General features: G+C 43.5%; 3 protein-coding genes across 4 annotated transcripts; 2 read left to right on the forward strand and 1 right to left on the reverse strand.

The window, feature by feature from the left end:
• Window positions 1–113: 113 nt before the first annotated feature.
• tmem60 (transmembrane protein 60) lies at window positions 114–1,928 on the forward strand. The gene is made up of 2 exons (XM_084018279.1): window positions 114–259; window positions 501–1,928. Exon 2 carries the CDS (start codon window positions 624–626, stop codon window positions 1,026–1,028), a length of 405 nt encoding a protein of 134 aa, XP_083874405.1. The 5' UTR covers window positions 114–259; window positions 501–623; the 3' UTR covers window positions 1,029–1,928.
• Window positions 1,751–11,177, reverse strand: LOC311019080 (lysine-specific demethylase RSBN1L-like). 2 transcript variants are annotated; one of them, XM_084018278.1, is made up of 8 exons: window positions 10,623–11,177; window positions 10,226–10,357; window positions 9,177–9,877; window positions 5,634–5,771; window positions 5,358–5,500; window positions 4,991–5,158; window positions 4,758–4,866; window positions 1,751–4,255 (listed from the first exon to the last, which is right to left on the reverse strand). In XM_084018278.1, exons 1-8 carry the CDS (start codon window positions 11,113–11,115, stop codon window positions 2,588–2,590), a joined length of 3,552 nt encoding a protein of 1,183 aa, XP_083874404.1. In that variant the 5' UTR covers window positions 11,116–11,177; the 3' UTR covers window positions 1,751–2,587. The 2 variants fall into 2 exon arrangements, with proteins under 2 accessions (XP_083874404.1, XP_083874403.1); XM_084018277.1 differs by having other exon boundaries at window positions 4,758–4,869; window positions 10,623–11,172.
• Window positions 11,178–15,693: 4,516 nt separating this feature from the next.
• LOC311018863 (uncharacterized protein) lies at window positions 15,694–19,322 on the forward strand (the record flags this gene model as incomplete). Its single annotated transcript, XM_084017930.1, has 4 exons — window positions 15,694–16,881; window positions 18,535–18,698; window positions 18,945–19,045; window positions 19,315–19,322. The coding sequence occupies 4 exons, from the start codon at window positions 15,694–15,696 to the stop codon at window positions 19,320–19,322; spliced, it is 1,461 nt and encodes a 486-aa protein (XP_083874056.1).
• Between the last annotated feature and the right edge of the window lie 79 nt (window positions 19,323–19,401).

Consider the following 19,401-nt stretch of genomic DNA (forward strand, 5'->3'; position numbering starts at 1 on the left):
GTTTTGAAAAGTGGTACCGGCAGCTCTATCAAAATAAAATACCAGAGTTGATTTTAAAAAAAACATGCTTTTGTTTTGCAAAGACTGACCGGAAACTGAGTTGAATCTGGAAATAACGCTAGCTAACAGCTAACAGCTAACTCTTCGCTGTGGTAGAGCAGCTGCGTTCAGGTTAAAACCATATGTTTAGAAGTGCTGACAGTTGTTTCGCTGGTGAAGAGTGGGTCTCTCAAACGGGTTGACTGTCCTGGTCAACTTGGTAAGACATCTTTCTTTGAGCTTTGTTTGTATTTGGGTTTCACGAGTTAGCTGTAGCTAGCAAACATACAGTAGCTTCAGGTCTGCATCAACGGAAGTAACAGCAAAAAGTAGTTCCTCAGTGATATACGCGTTAATGAAAGCCTGGGCTCGGGGTGGGAGTTGTGTTGTGTTGTGTTGTGTTGTGTTACCAGAGCTTACTCTTATTTTCAGTCATTGCTGTGTTGTGTTTTGGTTTTCAGATCACTGTGAGTGTGTGTGTGTGTGTGTGTGTGTGCGCGTGCGTGTGTGCGCGCGTCACCTTGGCCGTGGTCCTCCGTCTCTCTGGGTGTGGGTGACACTGGCTCTGTGCCAGTCCTCTGTAGATGAAGATGTCCCTGGCTCAGCGAGTGCTCCTATCCTGGATCTTCGCCCTGATTTTCCTTATCATGCTGGTCCTCAAGCTGGACTCTAAAATCCACTGGAACTGGTTCCTCATCTTCCTCCCCGTCTGGACCTTTGACACCATCCTCATCCTCATGCTGATAGTGAAGATGGCAGGCCGCTGCAAGCCTGACTTTGACCCCAGGGACGGCGAGCAGAGCCTGAAGAGGAGGTTGTGGTACCTGACAGCCCTGCTGCTGAAGCTGGCCTTCTGTCTGACCCTGTGCTCCCGCCTGGAGAGGCTCACGGAGATGTGGGTCAGTGTGGTGTGTGTCCCTCTGTGGGTGCTGCTGGGTGGGGCGCTGGTGGAGCTGGGACACAGTATTTTTCACTACAGAAGGGAATGAACCAGAGGACTTTTGAAATCTAATAAGGGGACAAAAACTTTACGCTCGCTCGGGACGCACCATTCTGATCCCCTGGATTGGTGTCGGGGCCGATAGTGACCTTATTATTTGGATTGGAGAACGGTCAGACATACCAGCCTTCACATTGTTTTGGTGTTCACTTGGCTTTGTCACTCGTTGAGGGTAATTTCTATTTTATTTTTTATAATCTAAACTGCCAGGTCAGACTGGATTTAGGATATTGAGCGAAGCAGACTGAGACACACACGATCTGCCACTATCTTGCTACACTAAATGTTGGGTCTTCAACTCCTTATGTAAACACAAAAACAGTAATATATAATGTGGGATCCTTAGAAACTAGTCTTGTATTGACAGTTTGAAATGATCCAATCTGCAGTATGTGAGCCATATTACACCCGTTTGTCTCTGTTGAGATGTATATCACCATCTGATCATTTCTGTAAAGAAACCTCACAACTTCCATGTGATAGTACGCACAAAATGTATCACAATGGTCAGTAGTACCTATACCAGGATGTCCTTCTGTCACCATTGTAAATCCTTAGCTTCCTTTAACGATATATCAATAATTGTGGCACCAAAGTTCATGGCAATCGATCCACTAATTTTCATCCCTAGCCGCTTAATTAGCTAAACAGACAAATCCTGAAACCGTAAATGATATGAAATGCAGGGGAGACATTAACACTAAGTCGATATTTTTGAACCATTTATTGAGAGGTTCTCATCAGAGTATAAATCACACTACCAAGTCTTATCTTAGGAAATAAAATGTATTTACAACAAAATTTTCACATACATTGGTTTCAAATAAAAACAGACAATAAATGATATAAATAAGTTCTATGGAAAATAAAACTTGTCTTACAAAAAATATATGCAATTTCTGTATACATTTTCTCACATTGGTGCTAATAACATCTATACTGTACAGTTTTGGTACATACAGTATCATTTACAGCCCTGTGTGAGTCGAACAACGTCCTGTCTGAAAACAACTACTTGCTCCGATTTTTGGAGTGCTATAAACAACAAACCCCATCGACTAAAGCAACATGGCAAAGAGGATTTCAGCAGGTGCTCAGTGACTCGCTGCAGTTTCCCAAACAGTGAATGTAGGCAATTCCTATTGCAGGGAGTAAGGATGGTTGTTTTCAGATTGGCTAGTCCAGTACCTACAGTAGGTGCTATAAGAGCGAAGCTAAGTAGTGCACAGGCACTGACACATGGGTCACATAACATTTTATATAGAGCCTACATACATTCGCTAACAAACGTGAAGTGAGCTACTTAGCTTACATTCTTGGGCACTGATAAAATACTTGGGAGAGTGCATCCTCTTTTCTCTATGTCACTGGAGTAATGTGGCTGTGTCAGCAAAGAAATGGAATTCACCCCGCTCATCGATTTACACATTAGAAAGACCAGTTGATGTCTGAAGGAAGGATGCATTTTCAAATACTTTAACAAAGCCTCGCCGTAAGTTGTACAGTAAAAAAAAAAAAAAAAAAATAGAAGACTAGACATCTAGACATTCATATTAAGAAGTCTTTCTGTGTTTGGGGCGTGTGTGTTTTAAGGGGCTGTTTTAACGAGTGCTGCTGTGGCCGAGTGTCCTGTAGGGGTGTGGCAGGTTTTCCTTGCACTGTGTCCTTTACTTTTAGACCTTTAGAGGGCACAACTGTCCGACTGTCAGATCCAGGCTTTGAGGAAGAGCCTCGAGAGTCACTGTGGTGGTGGGTCTTAGGCCGACTGTCTGTGAAGGAAAGGGCTAGAGTTTGGTGAGCCTCCATGGGCTTAAAGAGGTCAAAGGTGATGAGCGTCCGTGGTGGCTTGTGTTCTACAGGCGCAGACTTCTTCCTCTCCTCTTTACTGTTGACGTCTTTATCCTTCCTTCCCTCTTTCTTAACCTGAACGTTTGCCGGTTTGGGTGTGCCCGTCTTTCCGTCTTCTCTCCCCGGCTTTGCCTGCACCCCGTGTGACGCGTTGCCCTCCCTGTGCCCGCTTTTCTCCTTCTTCCCATGTGAAGTCTTGTGTTTATGCGAACACGCATCCGGAGCCTCCTCTCTGTTTGGTCGTACGCTGGACGCTCCCTGTGTGCCTCCCCTGTCTTTATCGTGCTCCTTCTCTCTCTTGACGTGGGGTTGCATCTTTGAGTCCCACTCCTTGGCCAGCTTCTCGTCTCTCTGTGCAAGCATGGAAGTTTGAGAGGCTTTACTGCCCTCTCTTGTCCGCTCCTCGTCCTCTTTTTTCTTTATCTGCGGCAACGGCTGTGTCAATGTACCACCCTCAACCTTAACTCTCTCCTGTTCTCTCACCCTCTCCTTCTCTCTATCCCGGTCTTTCCTCTTATCCTTTTTCTCCCTGTCCTTGTCTTTACTCCTATCCTTGTCCTTCTTCTCCTTAATCCTCTCTTTTTCATCTCTCTCTCTTTTTCCTTTATCTTTTTCCTTTTTGATTTGTGTGTTGTAAGTGCTCATTATACAATCTTTAGTTTTCTCCTTTAGACCGTGACCTGGTACATTTGTCTTTTGCTGCCTTGCTTCCTCCACATCATTCTCCTTGCTGATTTGTTGTAGTGACTTTAAGGATGAAATGTCCACTTCACCCTCCTCATGGCCCTTCTGCAGTGTCTGGAATGTGTCTGCACCATCATCTCCCACTCCCTTACGTTCTTCTTTCTCATCTTCCTCGGGTTTAGGCTCCATTAGTGTGTGAGTGAGTGCACCTTCATCTCTCTCCTTCTCGACAACAGGTAGAGGCTGTGTTGTTGACAACCCCTTCGTCTCGGCTCTGTTCTCTTGCTCTTCCTCCTTCCAAATCCGTGTTGGAGTTTGCGAGAGCGGCCCCTCCTCTTCCTCTGTGTCTTCATCCTCCAGCTTCATCAATGTCTGTACAGCAGGGACACACTCCTTCCTCTCAACCTCCTCGTCTTCTTCCTCCTCCTCTTTGATATAACGTCTTAGTTCTGTAGGTGTACACTTCCCCTCCTCCTCTGCCTCCTGCTCCTTCTCTTCGTGTTGGTGATACTGTTTGAGTCGAATGTGCCAGGCCAGACTGCAGACAGAGGACACGGTTTTGAACTGGTGGACGACTCCTCTGGGAATGAAGTAGATATCGTCGTGGTAGAGTTGGATCCGTGCGTATCGGATCCCCTCCCTCCTTAGTTGGTTCAGCTTGGCATCATCGATCCACTGTACACACTGTAGAGGTATTGACAGGAACACATGAGATTCAATAATTCAATAAAATTAGCAAATTTTTTAAATCTTGCATGGTAGAAAGAAAAGAATAACTAAGCCTGGGGTTATTCCTTTGGTCTAAATTGATTACCAAGAATGTGGCACTGTTCAGGGTTTCTTTTTTTACACTTAAAACTACATCAGTTGCTTTTTTAACACTTGGGAGCAATGCAAACACAACTAAGGCATATTATCAAAGTTTGATGGTTAAAAGGTTAGAATATTTACATATCCAGCAGACTGATAGAACAACATCATCATTCATTTGTGGTTGTGTTTCTGACCATGTAGCAGATATAAGTCTAATATTCACCCTCCCAGCTGTGTTTGGTCTCCTGAGGGGAAAATCTGGCTCTTTAGCAGATAAATCCTCCACTATGTTAGATACATTTCATCTCATGAGCAGGAGAAAAACATTCATACCACTATATCATACTAGGCATCATTAATAACGCTGACCCACCTGAGATAGCGGAGGTTCGTGGAGGTCCAGCTGCAGCCTCATGACCACATCTGGGAAGTCTCCAGCGTGGAAACACACGACATCTTTGGTGATCCGGCCAGGAGCATCGCTGCTAGAAGGCAATACACAAAGCCCCGTTTACTAACCAGAGGTGATATTTCATACAAAAGGGTTTGCATGTATCTATGCGTGTGTACTGTATGCGATAAGCTAAAAAGACGTTGTGTACTCACTCTTCTCCACAGCGCACAGCCTTCAGCACACCTACAGCAGCAGTAGTTTGTCTCTCAAACCCCTGACCGATGTGGTCAGCGTGGGCTCTAGTCCTGTCCTCGAACAGCATCTCCCTGGGCTCACTGGCTCTGGGTAGATACTGCAGGTTCTTTATCTCATTGGTGGATCTGAAATGCATTTATTCACAACAGTCAGGATATCTTCATGGTTAAGTACCTATACGTGGCACGTGGAGTTGAGAGATAAGCTGAAAGTATTTAGCTCGTTTTGCTACATCAGCTTTACTTCAAACTATTTCTTTTGAAACGAAGAGACGATAACGGCTGTGCACTGGCAAACATTTACAGACTCGATATGTCAACCCACCTTTTCCTTTTAAAGGGTGATTTTGGCATGTCTGCCATAGGGATCATCTGTTCCCCGGGTCTGACCCACATAATGGGGCCGTCGTCGCTCTCAGTGGGGCTCTGCAGCTGCAGACTGGAGAACGTTCCCCAGGGCAGAGTCCGCTGCATAAATACGGGGTGAGAAACAGTGTTACATAATGAGTCCTTGCCGTTCACGGGGAAAAGAGAACCAGACGTTCACACATCCACTGGCTGTAGGGGTGTGTACAAATGCAGACATAACAAACACACTAACCTCCAGAAAAGGGGATTCCTCTAACATGCTGATGAACTCGGGGAAGTAGTCTCCAACTTCTTCATCCACAGCACCGACCAGACTGACTTGCCGCATGGCCCCGGCACGGTACGTTCCCTGGGAATATGTCCGCTTCACCTGAGCGGAGGAACCACAGAGGAGACGGGTTAGACGCCCAGCGGGTATCAAAATATCTCACTCTGACGGATCTAACACTGAACACAACATGTATATCACTGCCAGCTGCAGCACTTGTGGGACTGCCAACTTCCATGCATTGGCTGAGACTCATGTGATTGATACTCTACACACACATGCTACACATCCATTTCCTCACGCAGAGAAAAACTAATTTGTAAATTGATAACATATGATCAAAGGCATTTAAACCCGCAACAAGCTCAACTGCTTTTGACCAGCAAAACTGAAAACAAGAATAAACAGGGTGACTACCACGTACTTAGTAGTGTTTTACTCAACATGTCAGGATATTAATGATGCTTCATGGTTCAGTTGTACATTATGTTTGTCCTCAGAACAAGCAGCTTCCGGGGATTTCCTCACACAGCGCGTTTGTTTTTTTATCTCTTTACCCCCACAAGTTGATGGTGAGTGCTGCTCTGTGTGCACAAGAGGACACCACAGACTCGTGAACGCAGCAGGGCGGCGAGATCGCAGTCAAGTGTGTCATGCCCAGTGCATCGGGAGCGTGCCAAACACTATTCTGTAGCCGGGCTCCCATGGCGCGCCTCTGGCAGACTTGACTTGGGCACCGGGTGGGACCAGAAGATGCCATGGTAAACGGACCTGCATTTATATCGTGCTTTTCTAGTCTTTCCATCCACTCAAAGCACTTGTTCACAAGTTGCTCATCAGACATCAGCGGAAGGTTCTACTGAATAAACATCAACACTAAAGTGTCCATTTGGACAGTGTAGCTTTCATGACGCAGGACTGAACTCATAAACCTTTATTATGTGTCACAGTCATACGATGCAGCTTTGATCATTTTGAAACTTGAGTGTGAAGTGTTTTCATGCTGCAAAGATGTATAAAATGTACAGAATAGTTTGAAGCTTCATTCATAGCCTTGACATTTTTCTTTTCACTCTGTTCAAACACGTTCTTCCTGCACAGTCGCAGATAAAGATTGGGTTTAACTAGTATTAGAACTAAATTTAAAAAATAACTAGAATTAGATTCAAGTAAGTGGTGGCTGTGTAGCAGCGATGCAAGGGGTCTGCCGGGCGGGTTCAAACAAGCAGCGCTCGGAGTAAATTATTATTAATAATTTACAGAAACACAGTGTGCAATAGTCCATCTCTCCCTCCCTCCACAAACAAGCATTTAATTTAATGAAACAGACTAGTTATATTCATTAAAGAAATTTGATATAATAAAAAAAAGAGCAACTCATTTAATTAAATTAATTTTTTATAATTTTGCCCTCCCTCTGGTACATTAAAGCTTCCCTTTAAAAAAGGGAGATGCAATTTTAAGTCCAAACTATACAGAAAAGTGCATCAGTGTTACTGTTATGAACAAGTAGGAACATCAAAAAAATTGTATGGCCTGTATAAAAGATGCATCACACAGCAAGTAGGAACCATGACGATAAAGAGTGGGACTGGGAGTTCAATTTTAGCCTTTTAACAATGATAGATAATAAGACTAGATGCTGACTGAAATGATAGGGCCCTGTATGTTTTTAATTTCTCTACTGCCAATGGGTTAACATTGAAAAAAGAACATAATAAAACCACTTGTCACATGACTTCCAATTCTACAGTGTGGAAGAAAGTCTTTTTTTTTTTAATAGATAAAAGTTTGAACTTTGAAACAAATCCATATTCTATTCTGGATTCGGTGACTTCAAAAGGATTGACGCGGCCAAACTATTCTACTCTCTGTAGCGGCACATCATCCTGTCCAACTTAATTTTGTGCAGAAGATTTATTTCCCAGCATAAAACGAGCCTAACCACGCATTAAACCTATGCCAGGACAGTTTAAAGGAAAAAGAAGGAACACTGACACCAAACACATGGTGTTCCCTCCGTTCACCACCACTTCCCCCAACGCCTGCCCCGGATACCGCAAGAAGATTTGTATAGTAATTTTTTGCAATACTCTATCAAAATGTACCTGTCTTTTCTTACAATGTGAACACGACGATAAAAGTTGCACAAAAAAAGTAAAGACATGCTGCTGCATCACGGTCGTTTGGGATGCGCTACTACGGCAATTCGCAAAGTGAGGACAACCCCTGTGACTCACAGCCCGCAGAACAAAACACTGTCATAACTCATAATAAATGTGCTGTTATTTAAAAAAAGTGCATTTTTCAGGCTCAGATTCAGCTACGGAATGAAATGCATGTAATCTGCATCCATTACTTCCACGTGTACAAACACTCTTGATTGATCGAACACCAGACAGTCATAAATCACTCATAACTCGAGGGGATATGAAGGCTGCATTTTAACCACGTCAACACTGTCCATAACACCAAGTGATGTTAAGCCCAAACTGTCTAAATCACGAAGATACGCTGACTGTTGTATCGAGTTTAGTTTCATTGAGAACATTGACAGGATGAAATTAACCATCTGCCTTATGTTGGTCGCGGAGGAAGTCATGATGCCACCAGTCAAGCAGAAGCAATATCTGATTACAAAGCTCTCTGAGTATCACTAAGTTCCAGAGGGAGACCATGAGAACATGTGCTTTTCCCAGTGATGGGTCCCTTAGTTGAACCATCTGAAGTTTTCTGACCTGAATTGATTCTCTCAATTTCTAAAAACATGTTCAAATCACACGAGAATACAAACGATTGAGGTGTGTAGGGGAAAAATTATCTCTGACATGTTTTTCTTTTCATTATTATCTAATTTATCTTATAATATATATTTTAATGATAACTACTAAATCATTTTGAGTAAAATGGAGTTCAATATACTTCTTCAGACATCTGTGCCTCATTATAAGAGCCGACATTAATATATTTCAAACACATGTACAGGGGACAAACAACAAAAAATGTTTTCTTGTCAAATTAACAAAGCAGATTTAGAATTTTAGATTTGTTTGAATATGTTTTGAAACTAAGCAGTAAAGAGAATCATTTAAAACCCATTCAATACAAAAAAAAGATTCTGATCAGTATTTCCTCAAAAATCCAAACCGAGTGTAAGCAACACCTAAGATTACTAAAATTTACAGGAACCGATGGAGAAGTAGAGACAACAGCACAAACCAAACCAGGGTAACTATGAAACGTCTCAAGCAGACCGAGTCCCAATGTTCTTTACATAGCATACAATAACTTTTCATAACTCATAGAGAAGTAAACCTTCTTCAGAGGCTGATGGATAAAACTCCAACTGAAGGTGTAGCAGATGAGTTTGTGCTTCTCACACCTCCAGACTACAAACTGACACACAGTATCAAAGTTGACAGTTCAGCGTCCTCTTACACACAGAGCCTTCAAACTGTGCCGTCTGCTAAAGAGAGGGGGAAAAAATACGAAAAACAACAATCTTACCTGAGAGTGGAAGTTGACCATGGTTGTCGTCTCGATGTCCTTCTTCCCGAGCACCTCCATCTTCACCGGCGCATTGGGAAACTTGTAGGAGAAGTAGTCCAGGAAGTCTGGGAGGTAGGATGCCGCTCCGTGGATGATTCCCATCACAAAAGACGCAGCCTGGGCCCCGTCCTCGCTGAACGACAGGGTCACAAACTCCTGGGCAAAACGCTGCATCTCAGCCGGAGACAGAGAGGAGAGCTGCTCGGTGTAGGCGTGTGCCACGGACGCCCCTCCGTTGGCCTGCTGCTCGATGTGGATCAGCCGGCCGAACTCCAGACCCGACAGGCCCGGCAGTGGGGTGCAGTGGAGCGGGGAGCTGTAGCCGAGCCTGTCCCTGACCATGGAGGAGATGGAGGCGGAGGAGATGGAGGCAGAGGTAGCGGCAGCGCCAGGAGGATCCTGGTGGTGTTGTTGTGCAGCGGTGTTGTGGAGAAGACTGCTGCTGTTGACGCTGCTGTTCCCATTAATTCGACTGAGGAAGTCGGGCGGACCCAGAGACACCCCCGAGCACACCGTCTGACATGAGCGATGATACATTTTGGGTCGGCCGTGCCTCTCCTTCACCCGCTCGCCATCTTTGTGCTTCTTTTTCTTCTTCTTCTTGAGTTTCTTCAGCAGGAGGTCTTCCTCAGAACCAGCTTTGGGCTTCTCCTTAGACTCTTCTAAGGAGGATAAGACATTTTTACAGTAAGTACAATGCTGTGCATCGTGTGAGTCCTATTATTCAAGATTCTGTGTGAACTTTGACAACTTTGCATAAAAGTAAGGACATTTGTTGAACTAAGTTCTGTTTGTAATTTGCATTACAACTACAATTTCATGCCAATTTTCCTCAATCATATTTCATGAAATTATTGTTATAAATAAAATATTTAATCATATTGGGCTATGGGAGCAAAGGGCCACAGCCACACCTCTGACACTGACACGTTAAAGACACTAAATGTAATCCAGTTATCCCAAAATAATTAAAAATCACTGTGATCAACGTTACAAGGCACGCCTACCTTTCTGCGGAGGAATCACGTCTCCGTTTTCTCTCGCAATGTCATGTAACGTTACAGGTGGCAATTTGTGATTTTTCCACTCTTTGCTCTTCTCCTTCTTCTTCTCTCGGTCTTTCTCCTTCACGTGGTGATCTGTGAACACATGACAGGGCTCGGGTGAAACGCTGCTAAATCCATGCCGAACAACATAACTGACTGACAAACATTTCCACGTGTATGTCACAGATATATTTCACCGTCTGGGCCTAATAAACAATGGGGCCTGTGGTGGAGAATATTATGTAATGATGTATTGGACCGTTTTATTGCAGCATTGCTTAACGCGGTTTTTTAAATTTGACCATGAAAGTGGTTTAACGGGAGTTGCGTGGTGAGCGAGCTGGCGGTGCTGTCCTACCTCTCTGTAGCATTTTCACGTCGCCGTTCTCGGTCTTTGTATGGCAGCTAGCTGGGCTCACTCTCTCCACACCAGCGGCTGAGCTCCGCTGCGCTTCGCTGCTCTTCTCCTTCTCCTTGTGCCGTCTCTCTTTCGCCCTTTTCACTTTGTGAGGCGAGGCGAGGAAGTTGCTGATTTTGAATATTTTCCGAGCGGGAGTAGTCGGGACCGCGGCGGCGGCGGTGGAGTGGCTCGCCTTGGCCGGGCCGAAACTCCATTTCGCTGGGCTTCCACAACTCTGCTTCCCGTTGTGTTTTTCCCCTGCGCACACCTCTCCGTTCAGTTTCCTGTGCTTCAGGCCCTTCTCCTCCACCCGGACCTTCTTAGGGGGTGGTGGGTAAATGTCGCTGGAAGACTGCGGTCGGCTCTCCGGCGGCCGTTTAGCTATGAGGGGTTTAGGGGAATTTGTTTTGCTGTTTGCTGCGAAATGCATGGAGTCCACGGCCTCGGCCATCTTGGAAGTTTCTATTTTTTACGGTCAGACGTAACTGGTGCGTGAGAGCCAGGCCGGGGGCGGGGCTTAGCGGGCTACGTGCCGACGCACGTAGGAGGGACGGCAGCTGACGCGTCTGTTTACAGCCTGCAGGACTCGAAAGAGCACTGTACTGTTCACTGACTGCGATATTACAGACAGTGGAGGGCTGCTGACGGAAGGGGGCATTCATGATCTCGGTTATTTTTCAGTTTTGCTCTGCAGGGCTGGACACAAATATGGAGGGAAACCTGGAAATGTTTTACAATTTTTATTTCTTAATTATTATTATTTATTATTTTAAAAGACTATATCTATAGATATATAGATTTATGTATATATATATATATATATATATATATATATATATATATATATATATATATATATATATATATATATAAACACACCAATATTGAGTTAGTCATATTAAACCATTTCAAATTTTCCAATTTTTTTACTTTTGTTTCTGGCTATTTTTTTAAAGATGTCAATTCCAATAAATCTATGTTATTGTTGTGGCTCAAAAATACTGTATGATGACAATAAACATATCCACAGGAATTAAAAGGAAAATATGGATGAAGAAGAAACCCCCATTCATTTTGTGATAGTCGTGTGTGATGCTTAAACTGTCGCACCCAATGGATGGTTATATTCTATTACCCTAAAACAATAAAGTTCTAAAAGAGAGAGTTTATGTTTTCATTAGTCATTTATTCGGTATTGACATACAAAACTATTTTAAAATATTATAATAAAGTTTAATTATTTAACAACAAATGCACTAGCAAAGATTTTAAAGCGCATCATGTCCTGAAACATTTTTATAAACCTAGACCTAAACCTAATTTACAGATGCATTCATTGGCATTTCTAAGAAGAAATAGCTGTTACATTATAAACATTTTGTTACTGTAGTTGATGTATGAATTTGTATTCTGAGATGTTTCTTAAAAATGTCACTAGGTGGCAGTATATTGATAACATTTCACTCTGCGAAAATCATCACAACTATTGACCCTCACAGATGTGTCATTAAGGCTCCTGCAAAAATCATTCACAAATGTTGAGTCAGTTAAAAACAAACTCATTCTATTGCACACGATTTCACTATATTTACTTCAAGATCTAAGTACTATTATTCACTAAATGTCAACATTATGTGATTACAATTTTCATACAATATTTAAACATCGTCTTTCATGACATACTACTATTGCATCAAAGTTATCTTTTTCTGTTATGACAGAAAACAGAAACAAATCCTGCATAGAAGTGGAAAATCACATTTCCCCAGCCGTTCAGTCAATTGGTGCTCTCTCTCAGCCTACGTCCATTTATATTCTCCTCTTGTCTGTATCTGCAGCACTAAAGAAGTCTTAATCTGCCAGAGAAATTGGAAAGGTAGTGTACACAGTGTTCATCAGCGCCGACATTGGCTTACTCTAAAATGAGATTTGTTTATTTCTTTTGACCCACATTGTTCATTGAGTGAATGTTGCTCTCAGCACTGACACTTAAAACAGTCACCATAGAGAAGACGACACAGTTTGCAGAATAATAAAGGAACAGTTATTTTAAGGTATAAGAGGTAAATAGAACAAAATGTCATATAAAAAGCTCACAACTATAAAAACTGAACAAATGTTAAAAATGGTAAAAACACCCATTTATTTCTTGTGTGTGCCAGGGTAACAAATATGTCCACTTTCACCTCAGAGTCCACTCCCGTTGGGCAGAAGGCGACAGATAACCTGTCTCCCACGTTACACAAGTTTCCATATCCTTCATCAGGACAGAAATCCTTAAATCTAAATTTCAAACAAATGAAGTCCAGGCTTTTGGATTAGAAACAAATTGACCTGACGTTATCTGGTGTTGGCTAGCCGTAGGAAATCCAGCCCAGATGTGAGAGAGACACTTTTCACGTTTCATTTTGAGGAATCTCGACTGGTCAATTGACAGATGAAAAAACATTCTGGGAATGTATCAGTTACTGAATAATGAAGCTGTTGGCAACGGACAATTCATGTGAATATGAACCTCTGTGAGACAGAGAATACCAAAGAGGAGCGCTACTTTAATTTTAAACTGATACACACTGATCCACATGTGGTGTATCACATAATAATCATATAATAATTTTCCTTAATCAATATATGTTATTTATATGCAAACAGTGAGTCAGTAGGATGATATTAACCAGGTTTGTTTATACCTTGACTAAGTGTGGCATTAACAAGACGCTGGTGCAGCTCTGCAACAGTAATTGGGTTCACTATAGTTCAGTTGGAAACGGGACACTTATGCACATAACAGACATGACCGACGACATCGGCTCCTCTGCCCAAAGTGGAGGGAGATGAAGTGGTCTGCCAGGAAGCCCGAGCTGCAAAGCTGGACTGATGGTCAGATGTTTGTTCTAAGTCTGCATGGAAAAAAACCCCAGTGTTTACATGATCCAGGACAGAGAGTTGGCCAAGCCAGCTCACTGGGGGAATTCAAAACACTTTATCCGAAGAGGGCACCCTGAGGAGAAAAAAAACTGCAGTCCATAAATGGGTAAAGCAAGTAGTGAGGGTATAATTGGGAACAATGGAGTTCTGCTGCACAGAACAAGATGGGTCGTTTAGATTGGCTCCCATCAAATGAAGGGACTCTCTTAGCCTTAGTGAACTGCATTAATCATGATTGTTCTTCATGCAGCCCATGCATCAATCATGATTGTTCTTCATGCAGCCCATGCATCAGGTTAGCTTGTCGTGGCTAAACAGTGACTGCCTGAGATTTAAGCAGCTGCGCTGTAAAAGATGTGGCTCTCTGATAATAAATCAATGCAGCCGTGTGTTCAGACAAGTCTCTTGTGAGTGTAAACATTTCTCTCACACTATTTCCCAGCGTAAGTGTCGAAGTGGTGAAGTGACTGAAAGGTGAAAGGACACTTATTCCTGGCTTTTTATCCTGCCAACAGTTGCTAGATGTCAAATGAGCTCATAGCTGCATTGGCGTAGAAGGACATGCAATGTAAAGTCATATAGTATGTTTAGATAGATAGCTACCGTCTTTATGTGCACGGATTACAAGGCTTCTGTATTGTCTAGCTGAAACATATTATAGCCTATTTTCCAAAGGCAGCAACAGAGTCCTTTTCTTCGACTCTTTAACTGTTGCATTTTAAGTTGCTATGCTTGTTCAAGGTGCAGTTTCTCAAGACGTAACCATGAACTTGCTGTTCTTTATTGTGTTTTCTTCCACTTTAACTCGTTTTTCATCGCTGACCCGATGCTTCCACAGTCCTCTCGCTAAACAAATGGTTTTCTTTGTCATTATCAGAGGACAGCTGAGAAATCTCTCCAGCTTGGTTCAGTCAAAGCAACCGGCTAATGAAAGAGACGGAGAACAAGAATGTACAAGGGTCACGTTTCAGCGCAGTCTAAAAATAAGACAATTTAACTGGACTAACAAGCATTAGAAATGGACAAATTTCTTGAAACATCAAACGCCGGGCTTTGCATACTATCACTCATATCCTGTGGTGGGACTGACATTTACACCCCGGGCTAAATACTAAAGCCTCATTATCTATCCTCCCTGCCACGCAGATGCCTCATTTAGTTCATGTGACTGTGTTTTCTTTCTTTTTTTTCGGACAATATGTAGACAAAATGAGTTAGCAAAGAATCAAAATCTTGGATGAACAGACAACCTGCACACAGAGAGCTTATCCTCTCCACCCAGAGATTGACTCACCGATTCTCAACAGTTGTTGAGGATTAGTGCAGTACGAATAAAGTCAATAGCACATGAAATATTTATCTCCCCTGGCATTGCATGTGAATGAAGCGGCCCTCTCGGACACATCTGACATTCCTTACTTTCATTACTCAGAAGCTCCACTAAACCAAGCAGCTTGCAGTGAAATTAAATATGTCCTCACAAATCTGAGTGACAAACTAAACGCAGTTAATATTGTGCCTCAGATGCATATTCATGACCTGTCGCATGTGTCACTCACATGTTTTGTGGACTCGACAGGAAGCTTGGGAATGCCTGCCAAAGCAACTGTGACACACATGCATATTCAAGGCCAGGATGTACTTAAAGTATCAGTACATCGCGGAGTGAGAATGCATATGAAATGGTCATCTTTAAGTGGTGTGATTACATGTGATTACAATAAGAATCATGCTTTCTTTAGCTTTGATTTTGTGTGACTGATATAGAAATGTAATGGCACAAGTCCAAATATTTTACCATTTCCTCACGCTTCATGCTTCGTGCTTATCATCCACTATCTCACTGAGACCGTCTCCTGAGGAGTACATCCACACAATTCTCACTTTACTGTTTTTTTTCCCACCTGTTTCCCTCTCAAAGCTTCTCGCTACTCATTTTTCTCCCAGACTCACTTTCCACTGAACAGCTCCATCACTTCCCCTCCCTCCCTCTTCTCCCTCCCAACTTACCTCCTCCCTTCACTGTCACGGTCTCAAACTGAGGTGGGTCTTTTTTACACTCTCTCCCTCTTATCCATTTACTCTTTACTCTCAGGACGTGATGAAGTTAACCGCACTGTGCATATGTGGGACCCTGCTGGCCCTCTCACGCCTCTCTTCGACCACAGCAGGCTCTGATGAAGGAGACCTATTGGAGGATCATGGATTTGGACCCTGCGCTGCTACTCTGAGACCTGAGGGGCTGTGCAGACAGGGGCAGGATGAGAGCATGTGTCCGTACCTATTCAGTCTGCCGCCACTGACTCTGCATTTGCCAAAGCAGCTCAGAGAGCTGGAGAAGATTGTGAAGGATTTGCAGAAGCTGAAGGACAATGTGGACCAACTGAGGAAGATGTGTGCAGATTGTACAGTAAGCCAAACCATGAGTGAGTGTGAAAGGGAAAGAGAAGGAGAGCATGAAACGTTGAATGAGGGTACGGATAGACATGAGGATGAGATGAACTGGCTGAATGAGAGAAAACCTGAGAAGCCAAAAGATATCAGCCAGGATTGTGGGACAGACAGGGTGAAAGCAGAGAAGGCTATGGCAGGAGACGATGACACTGACTCAGAAGAAAGAATGATTTTGGAAGATGAACAGAGAAAGAAATGGGAGGTAGAGAGAGAGAGACATAAAGAGGTTGTAAAAGAAAATGAGAGAGAAACCCCCCGAAAAGAAGTGATAGAAAAAGATGGAAAAACGAATAAAGAGGGGGCAAAGGGAAAGGACAAACTAGGGCAAGGAAAGGTGCAAACTTCTGGTGGAAATGAGAGAATAGTGGATATGGTCAAAAAAAAGGTTGTTGAAAAAGAGACAGGGACAGGCAGAAATAAAGACAAAGCAGGAAAAAGGAATTCAAAGAGAGATCCAGCGGATATATTGGAGAATGGAGAAGAGGGGAAAAGTACTAGTCATTTCAAAAATTCTGAGAAAACAGAAGAAAGTGACCATTACGTGTGGCGAGATGAAACAAAGGAAACGACTCAAACTGAAGAAGACAGGGGCCGTGATGGAATAAAGATGTCCGAGGGCCATGATGAGCATACAAATAAGGAGCGAGAGCAGGACAGGGAGGAGAGGAAAAAGGAAATGGAAAACGAAATAAAAGTGGAGCGAAATAATGAGAAACCAAAACAGACTGAAAGCATCGGGCGTGCAGAAAAAGAAAAGACTATAAAGGAGGGGGTGGTGGAGGACGGGGAAATGGGAACAGAGATCAAAACAGAAGAAGAAAAAACGGTCCAGGGTGTAAGAGACAGTGATAGAGAACTAGCATCCAGCAAGGCAACTGAGAGGACAGACTTTGTTTCAATCAGCCCGACACTTTACTCTATCTTTAGTTTAGCTCCGAGGCACGACTCCATGGCCTCGAACCAAGCTATAGCCGTTACGTCATCTCCTCCATCTCCTCCATCTCCTCCTTTGTCCAGCTGGACTTCATATTGGGTCACAGATGTCAATCAGGGAATGGCAGTGGGTACTCCAAACTCTGTTGCAAAGGAAGAATTTAAGAGCACAAGTAGGCCAACAATAATGGCCACAATAAACACACTGGGTGGTCCAAGACAACAAATAACTAGTCCGGCTTCATGGTTCACTCCTACAACCGATGCAAGACCTGGGGTCCAGGGTCAAGTTAGTTCAACTACCACAACTACAACCACCACAACTCCTGGTGTGGATTTATACACAACTACATTCCCAGGAGTGGTAGACCGCCGCCGTTGGACCGCTAAAAAGAACATCAGTACTAAGACCGGCGTGAAACCTCTACCTGGTCGAGGACCAAAGCCCGGTGAAAGGCATAAACCTGCAATCAAGCCTGAAGCAGACCAAAAGCTTAAAAATTCTAACAATGACCGTAAACCTGACCAAGCTCATTTGCCTGACAAAAAAACTAAACATGACCAAAAGCAGAAACCCTCTAACCGAAAACCCATTACTGACCAAAAATCGAAATCTGGCAAAGATCCTAAACGAGGCCAGATTCCAAAACCTGACCAAAGACCTCTACCTGATCATTTACCAACTGATCAAAATCTGAAAAATAATCAAAGACCTAAACACGACCAAGAAAGTACAACTGATCAAAGACAATTACTTATACAGAAGCCAAAATCTCATCAAAGGCCTATACTTCCTGTTCAGACACCCACATCGTATCAAACTGTAAACCCAACTGGTTCTTACAAAGACCCTCCAGCTGACCAAGAGCCTGAATCTGTTGAAATCTCAATTATTACTCAAAAATCCAAATCTGAGAAAAAGCCAGTTCATCCCTTCAGAACCGACCAGCCTGACCAAATACCGAAACCTCACAAAAAGCTGAAAAGTGAACCTGAAAAAAGTGACAAAAAACAGAACCAAGAGCCCATTGCAGAGTTAACGGAAGATTCTGAGGAAAACCCTTTCTCCACAACTACAACTGTCAAAGACTCAACCCCTGGACACAAGCTTCTACCTGATTATGCCCTAATCAAACCCCCTGATCAAAAGTCTAAACCCAGCCAAAAAATACCTAAAATAAACCAAAAGCCTAAACCAAAACATCAGGAGCGTGTAACAGGCCAAAAGACTAAACCAAAGGTGAAGCCTAAACCTGAACAACCACCACAAACCAATCAAAGGCTTAGAAAACCTCAGCCTGATCTCAACACCAAATCTTTGCCTGATGAAATTCCTGAAGCAGAAGCCAACAAAACATCCAAACCGAGTCACAGACCACCAGCCAGGCCTACAGTCAGGCCAGGACAAACACCCATTCAAAGCCCCAAACCAGCGGTCCAATCAAAGCCAAGTTCAAAGACTAAAACAGATTTAGATCTTCCTCAAATCAGCAGGAATCCTTCAGATGCCATCCAAACCTCTCAAACTGACATGACACCTGCACCTGGCACACAGATTACTGAGGACAGTCGTTCCCCATGGGACACAGCGTTCGGTCCCAGCACCATGAAAACCATTACTCTGGGTCCAAAGTCCTCAAACAGCCTGGAGAGTGGGCCCTTCTCTCGCCTACGCGCTCCCACCGAGGGCTTCACCACAAGCCCAAACATTAGGATCATGTCTGATCTGAGGCCACAAACAGCCAGTGGACCACCATTGATCCCAACGACAACAAGACCAAACAAAATCATCCGTGGGATCCTTCAAAGTGTTATCCCTAGCACCGGTCCAGGATCCAGACGGCCCAGTAAACCTTCCAATACCAACACCGGCTTTCATGCTAAGACACTTCACAATATGGAGGAAACAGCACCCAGACAAAGTCCGGACTCAAACAAAATGATCATTCCCGTCCCTACCCCCAGTGTCCAAACGACCTCCACACTCAGCCCTGACCTGAGGTCGACGACCCCTGCCACCTCTGGCCCCGAGCCCTCGGCTGCCGAGTCTTCCACTCCCGGTGCACGTGAGCTGCGTGTTAAAATCAAACAGGTGGCGGCTTTCTTCAATAACAGCCTGCGTCCAAATGGAAGATCACTGGACGGGCATCCGAAAGAGCAACAAGAGGGCAACCAGGGAGGCAGCAGGCCTGACGGAAAACAACCATCACTATCTAAAGGCATGACATATTATATCAAGTTTTTTCTTTTACATGCATGCTGTACCATGGTTTTCCACATAAAGAAGGTAACTTTTATATAGCGATTTCATCATTCTGGCTTATACTTTTTGCAGGTTTGTAATGGTTGCTTTGTCCACAGTCAACTCGAAGAAATGTATTAACAAAGTCGTAATTACAAATGAAGAGAGACAGAGTGGATG

The sequence above is a fragment of the Eutrigla gurnardus genome (genome assembly GCF_963514095.1).
Source record: "Eutrigla gurnardus genome assembly, chromosome: 9".
Classification (NCBI taxonomy): domain Eukaryota; kingdom Metazoa; phylum Chordata; class Actinopteri; order Perciformes; family Triglidae; genus Eutrigla; species Eutrigla gurnardus.